The sequence below is a fragment of the Electrophorus electricus genome, chromosome 2, assembly GCF_013358815.1.
Source record: "Electrophorus electricus isolate fEleEle1 chromosome 2, fEleEle1.pri, whole genome shotgun sequence".
NCBI classification, from domain to species: Eukaryota; Metazoa; Chordata; class Actinopteri; order Gymnotiformes; family Gymnotidae; genus Electrophorus; species Electrophorus electricus.
Window position 1 is genome coordinate 23,994,476 of NC_049536.1, and position 17,290 is coordinate 24,011,765.

Here is a 17,290-nt window from a genome sequence, read left to right on the forward strand (position 1 = left end):
TATGCACGCCTATACAAAACGGACGTGATCATACATAAACATATATGGCTTGCATATTTAATTTTAACCGTGTGGAGTACAATATAGCGTGGCTTATAACTGTAATAATACAATAACTGTGGCTTATAACTGTAATAATACAAGAACTGTGGCTTATATCTAATAATACAACAAGTATGGCTTATAACATAATACAACAACTGTGGCTTATAACTAATGATGCAACAAGTATGGTTTATAACTGTAATAATACAACAACTGTGGTTTATAACTAATGATGCAACAAGTATGGTTTATAACTGTAATAATACAACAACTGTGGCTTATAATTAATGATGCAACAAGTATGGTTTATAACTGTAATAATACAATAGGTGTGTCTTAGAACTGTAATAATACAACAACTGTGGCTTATAGCTGTAATAATACAAGTGTGGCTTATAGCTGTAATAATACAACAAGTGTGGCTTATAGCTGTAATAATACAACAAGTGTGGCTTATAGCTGTAATAATACACCAAGTGTGTCTTATAGCTGTAATAATACAACTGTGGCTTATAACATTCGAGCTATTTCTGTTCGTGAATGTCACACGCGCCTACATACGCGTGCAATGTGCGCACGCTCTCTGACGCCATGGGTCGGCCGCTCTGCCGCGCGAGGAAGTGGCGTTGTTTGAGCGACGGGACTGTCTGCGTTTTGTCTCGTGGATAGATCCGTGGATAGAATATTTTCCATATTTTCGTGGTTTTGGTGCCGGGAGGAGAAAGTGGGTTGAGGTTTCGATTTCGCAAGTGTCGCTCGGTGAAACAATATCGGTAAGATTCCGCTAATCAAACCTCTCATTATTCTTTTGGCGGTTGGTTCATTTGAATTCTGAAAGGTGTCCAGCAGCTAGGCCTCACCTAGCTAGCCTGCTAACCTAGCTAATATTACTTCGCCACTTTGCTAGCTAGCTGGTGTTAATTTACATGTAGTGGCTCCTTTTATTGTTAGTTACGTTTATACTGCGATTGGCGGAGTCATTAGGCGGATAAAGTACGTAACGTGGCAGCTGAAGTGAGCTATCGGTGTTTTTCGAGAACATTTGCCGGGTATTTTAGCGTCTTACGGTGCTAGTCGGGTTGCTTAACCTCACACACGAGGGGGGCGGAACGCTGTTGTGTGTGTTAGCGTGTTTAGCTAGCCCGCTAGCCAGCTTAGCTACTCTGCCGCTAGCTATGCGCAATGTTTTTGATTAGATAGCTAACCTACCACACAACTGTTGAAATACATTAATCGCAGTTAACGGCTTTTCTATTTCGGTGTCATTTGAGGAGTATTAAAAAACTATTTTCGTGCTCGTCGTTTATTTATACCTTTGCGTACGTTAAGACCCAGTATACGTTTTAACAATGAACAAAGCAGACGTACTCGGGATGGATACTCAGTGTCTGTTATGCTAGCTAGCTAATCTAACGTTATTTTTGTTGACATGAATCATAATTGTTTGTGCATAACATTGTGAAAACAAGATTGAGGATTTTACTTCAGTAAAGTTATCTATAGTTAACAAAAATGGTTTTAGTAATATTTTATTGATTATATTACCTGAAGGGTAATAGTAGATTTGTAAATTTGGAAGTTTTAGCTAGTTTATCAGCAGAACTTTACGCAAACCTGATATAGCAGTAAGCTATATAATTCACACATATCGTGGTGATTATAATGTTAATTGTCAGAAGGAATGTTGATAGGTAGCTTAGCAATCTAAAGGATGACCCTGTTGAGTTCATGGTGTTTTCTCTTCTTTTGTAGAGGAATGGCTGCTGAGGTAAACGGCAGCTCTGCACCAGCGAAGGAGGAGGAGGAGCCCATGGACGTCTCTGCTGCACACTCGGAGAACTACCAGACGCTCATCGATGCTGGGCTGTCTCAGAAAGTAGCAGAAAGCCTGGACAACATATTTCAGACTGGTAAGTTGTAGGCAAGACTTGGTCATAAGTAACACCCCTGCAATACTGTGGAATTGCACAGGGAGTGTTACTTTTCATGTATTTGTCACTGACACAAGAAGTGTGAAGAATGTATGATGGGAATCAAAGGGCACCATCTAAATCAAATTGATGGTAACAAACACAGAAATGTGTCAAAAGAAAATTACACAGAAATGTGTCAAAAGAGAATTGGATGCAAATACTTTGGCTCACATCTGCAATAAGTTATTTTTATAATGACCATAATCATTTCTTGGTCATCTAATTTACTGAAAAAAGGCACTAAAGTCTTGTGGTTAATGCAAATGTCCGTCTGCCCCATCAAAGCAGTCGTCATTTTAGATCAAGGAGAGATGAGCACACAAACATGTCATGGCTTTGTGTCTTTTTTTTTGGTTTCTTTTTTAATTATTTGAATAATTTTTTTCTCTGCACTGCGTTGGACCTGCTGGCACTAGACCTAGTGACCAAATACAAATTGAGAGGCTTTTGGGTCTCTCCACGTTTTAATGTCATGGCTTATTTTAAAAGCATAAAAAGTGCATTTTATATATATGTTCTGTACCAGGCTATTAAAAATACTGTTTTGGTTCTGTGAAATTCAGTTTGCAGAGGCTGAATTTAAAGTAATACCCAGTATTAGGGAAAAGAGGTTTCATCATGTTAAAATACCTTCATTACTTTCAACCAGTGACTCTTGCCTTACTAAAACACAATTTTCAGAATCTAGATGAACCAGTTAGCCAGTAAAGACAGTCCTAATCTTTTGAAATGCCCCCATTGCAAATTTGTCAGGTGTGTGCGTATGTGTAGATGAGTGTTTGTGCACGGCAGGTCTGGTGGCTTATGCTGACCTGGACGAGAGGGCAATCGATGCCCTACGGGAGTTCAACGAAGAAGGGGCGCTCTCTGTACTGCAGCAGTTTAAAGAGAGTGATCTGTCCCATGTGCAAGTAAGGCCTCCTGCAATTTGTACCCATAATACTGAAGAAGTAACTTTTTCTAAAATGTTGTGTACATAAAAAATCAGTGCAAAGTAAGTAATTTGTTTGGTAACATTGTATGTTTTCTTTCTGTTTATTTTGTCTAGCTTTGGTGTCCGCCTGAGGTTATGTGTTTAACGTGGTTATTGTTTTGCAGAATAAGAGTGCTTTCTTGTGTGGTGTCATGAAGACGTACAGACAACGAGAAAAACAAGGCAGCAAAATACAGGAGTCTACAAAAGGGCCTGACGAGTCAAAGATAAAGGTGCAGCGTGTTTTGCTTAATTTTCTTCACTGAGTAAAAGCTTGATTAGAGGCTGGAGTTCAGGTTGGGACACTGTGTCTGTGAACTGCACAGTGTCTTGTCGCTCGCTGATGACATCCCTTCATCCCCAGGCTCTGTTGGAGAGGACAGGCTATACCCTGGATGTCACCACAGGCCAGAGGAAGTACGGCGGCCCGCCCCCAGAGGAGGTGTTCTCGGGCACACAACCTGGCATAGGCACAGAGGTGACGTCCTCTCAGAGTCTACAGATTCACTTTCACTACATCCAGTGCAGCTTTTGCAGGTGGAACATATGAGAGCATGTGATTGGTTCAGGTATTTTAAAATCTCCCATTGCTGAACAGTAAACTGTATGTGTAAGAGTTAAAGTGTCATCAAACAGCTTTATGTGGCTGATCACATTACTGCTGCTGCTAAATCTTATTGTTAATTATATTGCATCTTCACCCCTTTTTGAACACTTATTGAAAAGTGAATTAAAACTTAACATATTCAAATCCATTTTAGGTTGAGTTTACATCACCACTAAATTTTGCCTTTCACTGTAAATGTTCGTGTGAGTGTAGGTGTTTGTAGGAAAGATTCCCCGGGACTTGTATGAAGACGAATTGGTTCCACTGTTTGAGAAGGCTGGGCCAATATGGGACCTGAGGTTAATGATGGACCCGCTTTCAGGGCAGAACCGTGGCTACGCCTTCATCACATTCTGCAGCAAAGAAGCTGCACAAGAGGCTGTCAAACTGGTGAGTGTGTGCACATTGCTGGACGGCACTCCATGTCCAGTTTGCACTGGACGTTTGTTTAAACCCTCACACCCCTTTTACACTGGATGTTTGTTTAAAACCTCCACGCCCTGTTTACAATGGATGTTTGTTTAAAACTTACCTTTATATATCAGGAGTGATGCTTACTTGGCATTTCATAGTTTGGAATTCATGCTGTCTAATTCATTGAACATTTATCCCTGGTCTCTGCCTTTATCGTTGGATTTTCAGGGTGGTTGGATGTACCTTGTTGGTGAAAGATCTTGTTTTCTCTTTTTCTCTGTTCTTTTCCCAGTGTGATAATTATGAGATCAGGCCAGGGAAGTATTTGGGTGTCTGCATCTCTGTGGCCAACAACCGCCTATTTGTGGGCTCAATTCCAAAGAACAAGACCAGGGAGAGCATTCTGGAAGATTTTGGGAAAGTCACAGGTCAGAAGCCCATCACCACAGCAGAGCCACCATTTAATAAACTTATCAGAGAGGCTTGACAGGGTTTCACCTTGAACAGTTCAGTGGCATTTGCTGGTGTTTGGTTTCAGATACATTATAATAATTTACAACAATGGCTTAGAAACAGTTTAATAATTTGGTAATGTGTAGTAACTTGTGTGTTTTGGAGCTTGTTTTTGTGCTTATGTGCGTGAGCGTGTTCGTGTCTGTGTCCCTGTCTGTTACAGAGGGTCTGCAGGAGGTTATTCTGTACACGCAGGCAGACGATAAAAAGAAGAACCGTGGTTTCTGCTTTCTGGAGTACGAAGACCACAAGTCGGCTGCACAGGCCCGCCGCAGGCTCATGAGCGGCAAGGTGAAGGTGTGGGGGAACCCCGTCACCGTAGAGTGGGCCGATCCGGTCGCCGAACCCGACCCCGAGGTCATGGCCAAGGTGGGTGCCGTTCGGTTGAAAATGCCTTGGGTTTCAGATACTGAGTGGAGTTGTTGTAGGTAGATTCACATACAGAGTGAAGTCGATTCCTGCCATTGGAGGATTTTATTTATTTATTTTACATTTCACACTGTGCATCCTGTGTAAATTCATTCAAATCATCTCCTGGTTAGATTGGCAAGCCTGAGATCTGCTTAATTTAGCACTATGAATGGTACACTGTTCAGATGTTAATTCAAAGGTTAATAAATTGGTACCACCCTTTTGTTTTTCAAACTGTGTGCTGTCTCAGGTGAAGGTGTTGTTTGTTCGTAAGCTAGCCACTCCTGTGACAGAGGAGTTATTGGAGAAGACTTTCTCCCAGTTTGGTAAGCTGGAGCGAGTGAAGAAGCTGAAGGACTACGCCTTTGTGCACTTTGAGGAGCGAGATGCTGCTGTAAAGGTATTTAAAAAATTAAAACCACAATATAAAAAACACTTAAATACCGGAAAGGGTGAGATTATCTGGCAGTTGTCCAGAGTACACACTATATCTTTTCTAGCATGTATGTCTGTTAAATCAAATAAAATTTACCATTGATGTAAAAGTACCAAGACTTTTGTTTAAAGTGCAGTAGCCGTGATTTTAACCACTTTTTAACATGTTTTATTCATGTTGAATTTGTGCGTCAGGCTATGGAGGAGATGAATGGAAAAGAGCTGGGAGGAGAAGAGATCGAGATCGTTCTGGCCAAACCTCCAGATAAGAAGAGGAAAGAGCGGCAAGCTGCCCGACAGACCAGCAGAAACTCTGGGTGAGGAACACAAATATGCACTACACACACATTCATACACCACACACATACACTCCACACTCCAAACACTTAGCTATAGTGATCTGCAGAATCCTGTAATCTGTGTTAATTTCAGTTTCTCTCCTCATCCTCGTCTAAACAGGTATGATGACTATTACTACTACCCCCCACCCCGCATGCCCCCCCCCGGGCGTGGGCGTGGCCGAGGCGGCAGGGGCGGCTATGCATACCCTCCCGATTACTATGGTTATGAAGAATACTACGATGACTACTACGGCTATGATTACCATGACTACCGTGGTGGCTATGACGATCCTTACTATGGTTATGACGATGTGTATTCTATGAGGGGGCGTGGCAGTCGTGGTAGCCGTGGTGTCCCACCCCCTCCTAGAGCACGTGGCGTACCTCCAGCCCGTGGCAGAGGTGGATATGCACCAAGGGGAGCTCCCATGGGCGCCGGGCGAGGAGGGCGTGGTGGGGGCCGCGGTGGACCCTTCCAGCCTCCAAGGGGGCGTGGCACTAGGGGAGCCCGGGGCAACCGCGGTGGGAACGTTGGTGGGAAGAGGAAGGCCGATGTGTTCAACCAGCCAGATTCTAAACGCCGCCAGACGACCAACCAGCAACAGAACTGGGGGTCACAGCCCATCGCCCAGCAACCATTACAGCAGGGTGGTGACTACTCTGGTAACTACGGTTACAGCAACGACACCCTGGAGTTCTCACAGGATTCCTATGGCCAGCAGTGGAAGTAGACGACACAAACAACAACATAAAAGGTATTTGGCAACAGTAAAGCAAAAATGACAAAAAATAAATAAATCGCAACAGAACACCCACCCTTAGTCCCTCCTGTGAAAAAGGACATCGATTGGCCAGCAGTGTTTGTTTGACTTGTATTCTCCATCTCCCTCTGTAGAATATGTCAGTGATACAATAAGGACACGCCCCAGAATTGGCATCACAAATCCTGATTGGCTGAAAGTACGTTTTGGCTGAAGACAAGAATGTATCCGTTCCACCTCCTGCCCCTGATTGGTTTGCTTACACACATGCCTGACCGGGACATTTTGTCTTAAATCATACTCCACTTTTATCCCTTCCATTTGCTCTTTGTTTTAAAGCCAGCAATGAACATTTTAAAGAAAAAAGGACTTTGACTTAGAAAAAAAAAATTTAAAAAAAGCAACAAAAAAATAAAACAAACAAACAAAAAAAAACCCACCAACCCCTGAGGGAAATCATGAAATGGTCTTGCAGAAATGTCCAAACATTTAGCGCACCCATCCATACTGGACCCCTCCTCTTACATCCCTCTCTTCCTCGCTTTCTCTTTCTCTCTGTGATTTCTGCGTAGGGACTTGCTTGTAAATAATGGCTGTCAGCTAGAGCTTCACTTTCATTTTTTTTCTTTTTTCAGAAGTGGAGAAAAGAATCCACTGGAAGGAAAAAAAAAGTTTTGTAGCTGGAAGTACCGTTAAAAGTGTATGTTTAGCATTTCTAGAAGTAGTTCAATTGTGTTTTTTAAAACCTGATATAACAACTTCAAACTTTTTTTTTTTTTTCCTTTTTGAAATTTGCTCGTTAGGACTTGGTTTGGCTCACCTTAAGAGCCATGACAGTTTGTTCTCTGATGTTTGTATTTATAACTTTTATTTTTTGTTTGTTCCGTTTCAATAAAAACTCATCCGAGCAACATCAATTGGTCAAGTAACTTGAAATTCAGTGTTTGTGATCAAAGCTTGATGATCTGACTTCTATCGTCATTGCTTTAGTCTCTATAATTGAAACCATCCAATGCATGAGACATCACAGGTGGCTTTTAGTGAAATGACGTACATTTAATAAAACAAAAATGCACTTTGAATTCAAGCCCTAATTAGCCTGGATAATTAAACATTTTCGAAACGAGATCTTTTTCAAATCAGTGGTGGAAACATGGAGAGAGGTTTTTTCCTCGCTTTATGCAGTGTGAACGCTACATTGGAGCTACTTGGATGAGATTGCTTAAATTCAGCCTGCTTCTCTTTACCTCGCGCAGGACTTTTGAGTGTTATAAAAATTAATTTTCGTCCATAACTTTAAAATGTGATTTTTTCTTTGTACTTTAAAAAACGGCTAATTTAATACCTTGTTTGTTCTTTAAAGCCCAATGAAGCATTACATTATTGTTCAGATCCATAGTTGAAATAAAGAAATCCAAATAACAATATTTACCTTGGACCACAGCTGCAGTCCAATTGCAATGATTATTTCAGTTCTTGGAATCATGAGTAAATTCTCCTGTCTGAGACAGATGGACTGTCCATCAGTTGTCACCATATGCATATTTGTTTTTTAGCTGGAAATTGGCTCTTGGGTATCTTAGAACACCATGAATAATTTTCTCATTTTTAACCGCAGAACTGAATTTACCATTTAATAGAATGTTAGTATGTTTGATTTGCTCAGCAAGATTTGTCCTGCACACAGTTGCACGTTTTGCTTCTAAGTTTATGTCCATCAGGGGAGAAATTGTGCTATGGGGAAGTGCACCTAAAACATAATTCCCTGCATTTGGGCATTAACTGACTGATAAGGAGTTTGGCCTTTATGCACTATTACTTTGTGCTTTTTTGAGAGAGAAGCCAAAATGCTACTAACAGACAATGCTAAGCACACAAATACACACCTGAAGCTGTGTTTATGGTATCACTAATACACACCTGAAGCTGTGTTTATGGTATTCTTAACGATTTCCTTCCTGCAAACTAATTGTACTAATTGCATGTCCTTAGATGACCTCTTTAAAAAGCACCTAATGGTAGTACTAGCAAGTAATGTATAGAGTAAAATGATTTATTATTGTGGCATACTAAAAATGCATACAATATCTGGAATAGCTCACATGGCTACTATATGCAGATTTGTCCTAGAATTGCTCAGTAGTGCTGCTTCTCACCTGCTGGACAAAAACTTGAGTCTTTTCAAAGGTTTCGGGTTCTTTTTGCCCACTTTGAATTGATCTGAGTCTCTCGGGGTTTCTTCTAAGCACATTCTGTCTTATTGATCAGATCTCCCCTTCCGCAGTATGTGGTAAGTGAACTGTTTGTGCTGCTGTCAACTCCAGTCTGTGTATGTGTGTTTGGTAAGTGCTTGTCCCTTTGTATCTGACTTACCCAGGTATCGGAGCGAGAGAGAGACGTTGAGGAACACACCAGAACTGTGTTCTTCTCCAGGGGGTGAGCTGGTCTTTCACACGCCTCTGTCTCACCCTCTCTTTCTCTCTTCTTTCCTGGCCTGTACTGTGGTGAAAGAATCTGATATGGGTCAAATAAAACAACTCAAACCAAACAGTACACTTTTGCTCATTGCAGCCATCTAAAGATTTAACAGCAAATGTTGGAACAGTGCCAAGTAAGTAATTTTGAAGCCTAGTGGTTCTTATTGATTTTGGACGTGTTCAAAGGTAAATCATGGACACAGTGAAAATTAGTAAAAAAAACTAGCTATACACTCATCTTCCTTTTAAATACCCCCTACATAACACATACAGAAGGACCCTTTTCTGATTTCAGACTTGCCTTCTACTCATCATAATCTGTATCTGTATTGATCAGTCTAATGATTGATGTAGAGTAATGGAGCACATCTGCTTTGTTGTTAGATTATGATTATGTTGGTTAACTTGCTTACTTTTTTGATTGCTACTTCGGTAGATTTTGAAATGTTTCCCAGTTTTTTTCTGTTGCATGTGATGTGAAAATCCTCCATGAATGTTGAGGGGTTCTGTTATTGTTGATAAAGGACAGCAACCTTGGCCAGTGGGACCTGCACCACAGGTAGGTATATTTCCAGTTCTTCTTGTACTACTTTTGCCACCAGAGGGCTACACACACTATAAAAGTGGATAATCCACGCCCTCATATCCCCCTTGTCAACCTTGATTATGATGATTGTTCTTATGCTTCAGTTTTTTACTTTGACATTACTTTGACATTTCAGCCTAACATTCCACATGGATCAGAGTTGAGAGCAGATCCCTCACCAAAGACAAGAGCACCCCACTAACCTGCTCTCCTTCCTGGGCTGCGGTCATTGTCAACTGAAGGTTTGTTCACTCTGATATCTTTAAAAAGAACACAAGTTTTTAAGGTAAGCCTCTGGAAATTCAGAATATTTTTTTCTGGTGTGTTCTTGGTAGGGTAGGAACAAGGCTCTGCTGGAGCAGACACAGCAGGCGAGGAGTAGGAGCAGGCTCTGACGCGCATCTCGCCAGCCTACGGGCAACAGACGTCCACCATGCCACACCAACACAGTCCATTATGAAGGCACAAGTGTATTAACCAGTGTCTGCCATAGGGCCAGTTTGATGTAATTCTCTTAAATGTTATATAAATGACGTTTTGCATTAAATGTTGCTCTTCATTCTGAGAGAGACGCTCACTTTTGGAGTGAATACTTCTGGAGCGTAGATTCACTCTGTCTGCCACTTTAGACATTATTTTAATAATCTGCAAGGCTCGTTCTTAAGAGGCGCCGTCTACTGCCCTTTGCATCCTGACCGCTGGGGGTAGATGGCTACCATCATCCGGGCCGGGCCGTGTCCCAAAAGCATGGTAGTGTTACGATCAAATTAAATGAGCGGGGTAGTGCCCAGCGAGATACTCGAGCTACCATTACACATGAATTTGGGTTACGATGCGCGATCCCTCCGCCTCCTTTCCCCTTAGGACAAACGTCGGCATTCTTTTAGTGGGGTAACGTGCGCCAGTCAGAGCCGGGTTTATAGAGATAGCGGGCCAAAAGCTCAGAGAATACTAGGCTCGCTAATACACACCAAAACATCGGTGATCATGTTTTACGCGTACTACCACAGGTGTGGGAGAAGGATATAAAGAAGTAACCAAGGGTGACGTGTGGAAGTATTTTTACGTGTTTTCTCGAATTAAGATGCAAAGGGGCACTGAACACGAAAGGTTCCGAGGCATACCAACATCTCAAAGTCGGATGTGGTGTTTAATACGGTGGACAAATCCGTTTGCTTAAAGCAGGAGCTTCAGCCTAGCTTGAGCAATCCATTACCAGTTTGGGCTGTCACGGCAGCCAGGACAGACCCGCACAGCTGGCTGCAAGCACGCTGATGCTATTTTAAGAAGGGTTAGCTGACGGAGTGTCTTATCTAGTTCACTACATGAGATTAAATCAGTAGTCATTTTGAATTGTGCCGGATCGAGTCTGTCATGTTTATTGACAGAGACGTAAAATTTATGACTTTTATTTATACAGGGATGACAGTAAATTGATTATAATAAGTCTCATACAGTTGTATTTGGAACGAACGAATTAATTAAATAATTGTATTATCGAGCAAATACTGGTGACTCAACTTCTGTACGTTGGTGAACCAGTAATCTTGCCTGAGATCTAAAATCTGCTTTCAAAACAGTTTATGCTTTCACGCAAATTTTCAGGCCTACCGAATAAGGCCAGGATAGTAAGTGACAAATAACTTTTTTACCCGATTTTTTTCCCCCATGGCTGTAAACCAAACTGCTTTGTCATTCATACAACCAGTGTACAGTCTACAATTTATTTGTGTGAGCGAGATATATATATATATATAGAGAGAGAGAGAGAGAGAGAGAGAGAGAGAGAGAGAGTCTCATAGTCATACTGGCTTCACCAAAAAAAAAAAAAAAAAAAAACGAATCCCGTTCGCAACGGGAACATATTTCCAAATGCAGGAATGACGTGACAAATACCGTGGATAATGGACTATGGGCTTTAATTTTGCTACAAGCACCGTGCCTTCCTTACAAATGAATAGGAATAGGAACGTGATCCTAATCTTAAAACATGAATAACGGCAGCTCGCTCATCGGTAGTGATTGTAAAAGTTGATATCTGTCTGTAAAGCGCCATTGAGTCTGAGAAAGGCACTATATAAATGTAAATAATGATAATAATATAACGTGTATATGTGTATTATACATTGCTTACCTTCATATCTTACGCAGACCAGATGTGCATTATAATTATTTTTATTATTGTACATATTTTATTATTGTATATAATATATACAATAGAATTGCATAAAACATTCATACTTCTGCATCTGCAAACATAATATACACATCAAATTAAACAACTCAAATGTTCTTTATAATTTCATAATCTGTATTGGCAAGACATTAGAAAGGGGTTCAGAGCATTATTTTATCTGGAAATTATTCACGTAATCTGGCAACCACGATCATCAGAGTTCTGTAGAAATTTTTATTATGAGCTGTTCTGGAAACGATCTTGAAACGATCTTGTAAGGGGTTGTCATCACCTATATTACACATTAACTCCTGCGTGCATGGCCTCGCAGATTTGACGTGATGACGTTGGCCACTTCAGTAAACACACAACGTAATTCCAAAGTCCGTGAGACCAGAGTCCGCATCCCGTAGATTTGATTCGGCCTTAGTTGGGAGAAATGCAACAGAGTATGGAAATGCGCCGAGTTACAAGACGAGGATGTTCGCTGATTTGGTGGTCTTTTGCTGCGGGTATTACAGTGGCTGTCCAGATGATGAGTCAAGAATATTCCTCTTCGTGTGAACATTTAAATAAGAGTTTTGCTGTGCGCTTTTATTTTGTAAACGTTTGACTGGTTGTGTCAGTCACGTGCTTACGCTTACTGGCGTCACATCCGTAGGGGGTCTAATACAAAATGGCCGCCGCAGGAGGAGATCCCCCGGCGCAGAGTAGCACTGCGGATGATGCCTTCATGACATTTTATTCAGAAGTGAGCTAGTTTTTACGGTTTAGAGACAAAATATAGAATTGCTTGTATATTTGTTGTAATTGTATAAAGTGTGGTCTCAGTAGCGTCTTTAGTCTGCTCTTGAATATATTGTTAGCAAGTTAGCATAGCTGGCTAGCTGTGTGACACATTTTGGTGTCTAGCTAGCTAGCTAGCTCGATAGACTAGTATAGCTAAGCGAGCTTCTTGGCTCGATTAAAGTCTTTATTTGCACAATTCGGATGATGTTAACTTTTTGACTTAACGGCGTGGTTACTTAAAGCAGTCACTGATGATAGTGGTTAACTACTGAATAATGCACTGGGATATGACCTCAATCTAGTCGATCAAAACAAGGGAAGAACTGAATTATATTTGCAGAGACGAGTTGACGCAAGTTAGTTGACTGTCTATCTAGCCTTAACTATCAAGTCCTCTTTTATTGTAATTCTACGGGACCTTGTGAGTTCTTGATCATTCGCGTGTTGTGAACTGTGTCCGAGTCATGATTAGCTATCCTACCTAACTATAAACAGCTTGCGGTGCACAGGAATTAATGCACAGCTTTTTCGAAGGTGCCAGGTTTGCCAGCTGATGGCGCCATGGTGCTTTCCACATGTTTTCGATATCTGAACTCTGTCCACTGTAGCTATCTATAGTTTTTAAAGGAGATCTGAAACTGCAAATGGTTATGTCATCGAAGAGAGAATAGTATAACTAGGATAAGGAGTGAATACCTCTCCCACTGACAGTGCTAGTTGTGAAGAATTCACTTTTTGCTTGCACGAGCTGACGATAGCTGACCAAGCTGCTCGTGAGTAATTTGTGATTGATGGTACCGGATAGCTTGCTTGATTGTGTTTGTGTTTAGTAAAGATATATAACGATATATAATCAAGGTATACAATCAATCTTTAGGTAGCTTACACCTTCAGAACTAATGTTTATTCCTTGCAATGTCTCTGTTTGAATGTAGTGTCCAATAAATTCTCATCATGTTGCTCTGCTTGTTTTGCTGTTGTTTGATTTTATGTTTATTTTACAGGCTGAGTTCATATAGTTAATGCTTACTTATTTATTTATTTATTTATTTTAAGCTGTAACCATGGAGGTAGTCGAATGAGCCGATACTATTTTTGTTCTGTCCTGCAGGTGAAGCAAATTGAGAAGAGAGACTCTGTACTGACTTCCAAACAGCAGATAGAGAGATTGCTTCGGCCAGGCTCGTCATATTTCAATCTTAACCCCTTTGAGGTGAGTAATCACTTTGATATTTTAAGAAAGTCTGCCATTCTCTGTGTTGGAAATATTGATGCATACTTTTAAAGCTTTTGCCTGATTTCCTTTGTGTTGCATTAGTGAAATTTCATCTCTTTACTGCTTTAGGTGCTACAGATTGACCCTGAGGCAACAGATGAAGAACTAAAGAAGAGGTTTCGGCAGGTAGGGCTGCTGTTTGGACATCTTTTTGTCTTGGTTATAAGTGCAGTGTAGGTATAAGGTGTTTTATCCTCACATTTGTGGTCTGTCCCATCTGTTTCTCTAGCTGTCCATTTTGGTCCATCCAGACAAGAACCAGGATGATGCAGACAGAGCACAGAAGGCATTTGAAGGTGAGCCTTCTCATGTGAGAATGAGAAATGGCCCATTTAATGTAGTGTTCATCTCAGGTATGCAAATAAAAGCACTGCCTTGTGGTCTGGGGGCGAGTCTGCTAAAGGTATTTGGGTTCCAGACTATTCTGTAGTTTTGTGCAGATGCATGTTATGAGCTAACTCTCTAAATGTTTTGCAGCTGTTGATAAAGCATATAAACTTCTTCTGGATGCTGAACAGAAGAAGAGGGCTGTGGATGTGATACATGCAGGGAAGGAGTATGTGGAGCACATGGTGAGTGCTGTGAAACTGCCTCCACGCAGCATAAAGGTGTGTGTGTGTGTGTGTGTGTGTGTGTGTGTGTGTGTGTGTGTGAGAGGGAGAAAACGCACGCACGCGTGAGGTGTTGTCACTGGCCAACACACCTGGTAGAAGGAGAATGTTAAAGTTACAATGATGTCTGCTAATGTTGGGTAGAAAATTGTTCATATCTTATGTCAGTTTAGTTTACTCTCCTTCAGTTGGTGTGAAGGACTGAACTGATCTGAAAAGTCTACATCGGCCGGGAAAGCTGACACTAGGTGTCTTTATGGATACACAGTCAATTTAAATATGTTTGGATCAGTTAGATGATTAAAATGGTTGTGGATTCTTGTACCGACAGATGATCCAGAAGAAGAAACAGCTGAAGAAGGACGGGAAGCCCACAGATATAGAGGAGGATGACCAGGAGATGGTGCGGCTTCACTTCCTCTACAACAGGCTTCGTTCATCACTGTTGCACAGGACTTGATCTTGTTTTGTGTCGTGCATTATGATGCTTTATTTGAGTTGATCTCTGTTTTTTTGGTCCAGAAAATCCGGGAGAGAAAAAAAGTGCAGCCCTCTATATTGGCCAATTTAATTTATTGGCACACTTGTGCTTTCAGACACCTATATAATATATAATTAGTAGGGTGTAATAATTCATACTAAATTAAATCTTGATTCACTTGCACCTGGTCCATGACACCATGGCGAGACCAAAATGAGAGTCTCTGTTTCCTAGTTCAGGCAAGCGGTATACAAACAGACAATGAAGCTCTTTGCTGAGTTGGAGATTAAGAGGAAGGAAAGAGAAGCCAAGGAGATGCATGAGAGGTAGGTCATCCCTCTCTCACATGTGCTCTCCCTCTTGCTCTCTCTCACCCTCCCATGTCCCTCTGTACCATTTTGTTATTGAAGTGACACTTACTGCTGTCAGTAAAATACTTGCCTAATTATAGTGTATGTTATATTAATACTTGGCATTTGTCACAGGCTATGGATCTTTTCTTGGTGATCCACAGGAAGTCCCCCTGAACTGCCACAGAATAAAAATGTTTTTGTCTGTATATTTAAATGTTTGTTTTTCACTTTGCACAGAAAAAGACAAAGAGAAGAAGAGATTGAAACCCAAGAACGTGCCAAACGTGAGAGAGAATGGCAGAAGAACTTTGAGGTACGCTTGTGCGTTTATATATTTAGAAAATCCTGAGAAAATGGCTTTTTAATTGTTCACAAGAATATTGGAGAGTCACAGTCATCCAAGTTAATTATTTCTAATGTTTGTTCTGTTGTGCCATTATATTTGAGGTTACAATGGCAATAAAAAATTTATTATCTAGAACTGTGGTTTAAGCCACACTCCTAAATGCCATCTTGGCACTTGATCACACTGTTGCTTATAAACACAGATATTATAAAATAACAGTGATAAGTCTTATTCATGTCAACTCTTCTGTCTGGGAAGGAATCCAGGGATGGGCGTGTGGACAGCTGGAGGAACTTCCAGGCCAAAGGGAAGAGTAAGGAGAAGAAGAACAGGACGTTCCTCAAGCCCCCAAAGGTCAAAATGGAGCAGAGAGAGTGATGTGGAGAGGAGGAGCCCAGTCCTTCACTGCCTCCTCTCACCTCCTGGACTTCCCCTCCCAGGGGTTCCCTCAAACCTCCCCCATCAGGCCTTTCTGTTTACTATTAATTATACCATAATAGGCCTGCTTTTCTGGAATGACATTCTTAATCCAGCCAACAGGGGCACTGTGGATCAGCAGTTTTTTTTTGTTTTTTTTTTCTTTTTCTCAGCCATTTCTAGTCTTTTCTCATCTGCCAGGAGGAGGATGGGTCTTGTGGTTTGACTGGATGCTTGCAGACATTTAATATGTCCATCACAAACACACTTGTAACTCTCCACAGAAGTTCCTTGATGAACAAGCAGGTCTGTAGGTTGAGGGGTGCTTTTGGGGTTGTTTGTTTTTGTTTGTTTTTTAAATGTACATATTTGTGAAAATTGTGACTCTTGAAAGACTTTGACATGACAAATTGTGAACATGAGAACTACTAGTAGTATTTTTCCCATTTACATTTTTTTTTTTTTTTTTTTTTTAACCCTGTTCAAAAAATAAAAACCTGTTTGTAGCACTAAATTAAGGGTTGTGTTGTGTTCATTAGGGTTGGTGTTTGTTGACCTTGAGAATGACCCACTCACATGTGCATGTAGTTTAATCTCAGTCAGTACTGTGGAATGTCTTCAAGTTCCAGTGTTGTACGCTAAGCTCCAGTGTTGTACGCTAGACTGGCCAAGTACTGCAGAAGTATGAGAATCTCACTCCTGCTTATGTAGGAGAGAAAACATGCTATTAATACAAAGTATTGACCCGTAAAGTATGCTACTACAGTACAAGTAATGCATGATTTAACAAGAAACATTGAATAAGAAATGCGTTTGAAATCAAACGGGAATTGCTGTTAGGGTGGTGTTTGGTTTTTGTTTGATTCAATATTGTACTTATGTTTTGCCGCAGTAAAGGCCATGCTTCAATGCTCTGGGAGTGTTTATAGCCCTATGAGGTTACTGCAGCTCCACCCATGGCAGCCATGTCTTTGATTTCCACTAGCTATATTCGCTGAGGTTAAAAGTCTTTAATAGTTTTTTCCTCAGCTATCTTAATTATCTGGAACATATGTGATAGTTTAGCTAAAATCAAAACAGCTTTTCTGCCTTTCCAGAGTCCACCAGTCAGGTGATAGTGACTTAGACTCCAGTAGGGCTGTGACCTCTTCCAGGAGACAGTCAGCATCGGATGTTTAAACCAGTTTGTCAATGTGGTAATGGGATTAAAGGATTCTACTGGTCCATGCAGAAACCCGGAGAAGCGCGTAAAGTCCCGATCATATTGCACGTCATATCTACTCTCTCTAACCTGTAATGATTTCT

At 41.0% G+C, this 17,290-nt stretch overlaps 2 protein-coding genes across 6 annotated transcripts; both read left to right on the top strand.

The window, feature by feature from the left end:
* The first annotated feature begins 646 nt into the window (after nucleotides 1-646).
* Nucleotides 647-10,083, top strand: LOC113585711 (heterogeneous nuclear ribonucleoprotein R). Of its 5 annotated transcripts, XR_003411543.2 has the most exons (16): nucleotides 647-818; nucleotides 1,798-1,955; nucleotides 2,811-2,929; nucleotides 3,117-3,224; nucleotides 3,356-3,469; nucleotides 3,812-3,988; nucleotides 4,305-4,440; nucleotides 4,689-4,894; nucleotides 5,187-5,336; nucleotides 5,567-5,688; nucleotides 5,831-6,467; nucleotides 6,608-6,672; nucleotides 8,851-8,909; nucleotides 9,475-9,509; nucleotides 9,673-9,778; nucleotides 9,872-10,083. XR_003411543.2 is itself a non-coding variant. In XM_027023376.2 (12 exons), exons 2-11 carry the CDS (start codon nucleotides 1,802-1,804, stop codon nucleotides 6,441-6,443), a joined length of 1,899 nt encoding a protein of 632 aa, XP_026879177.1. In that variant the 5' UTR covers nucleotides 647-818; nucleotides 1,798-1,801; the 3' UTR covers nucleotides 6,444-6,467; nucleotides 6,608-7,398. The 5 variants fall into 5 exon arrangements, 1 of the variants encoding a protein (XP_026879177.1); XR_003411542.2 differs by having other exon boundaries at nucleotides 8,851-9,509; XR_003411545.2 differs by lacking the exon at nucleotides 6,608-6,672.
* Nucleotides 10,084-12,382: 2,299 nt separating this feature from the next.
* Nucleotides 12,383-15,960, top strand: dnajc8 (DnaJ (Hsp40) homolog, subfamily C, member 8). Its single transcript, XM_027023371.2, has 9 exons — nucleotides 12,383-12,463; nucleotides 13,613-13,714; nucleotides 13,847-13,903; nucleotides 14,007-14,073; nucleotides 14,255-14,349; nucleotides 14,720-14,791; nucleotides 15,104-15,195; nucleotides 15,460-15,535; nucleotides 15,827-15,960. Exons 1-9 carry the CDS (start codon nucleotides 12,389-12,391, stop codon nucleotides 15,944-15,946), a joined length of 756 nt encoding a protein of 251 aa, XP_026879172.2. The 5' UTR covers nucleotides 12,383-12,388; the 3' UTR covers nucleotides 15,947-15,960.
* The last annotated feature ends 1,330 nt before the right edge of the window (nucleotides 15,961-17,290 follow it).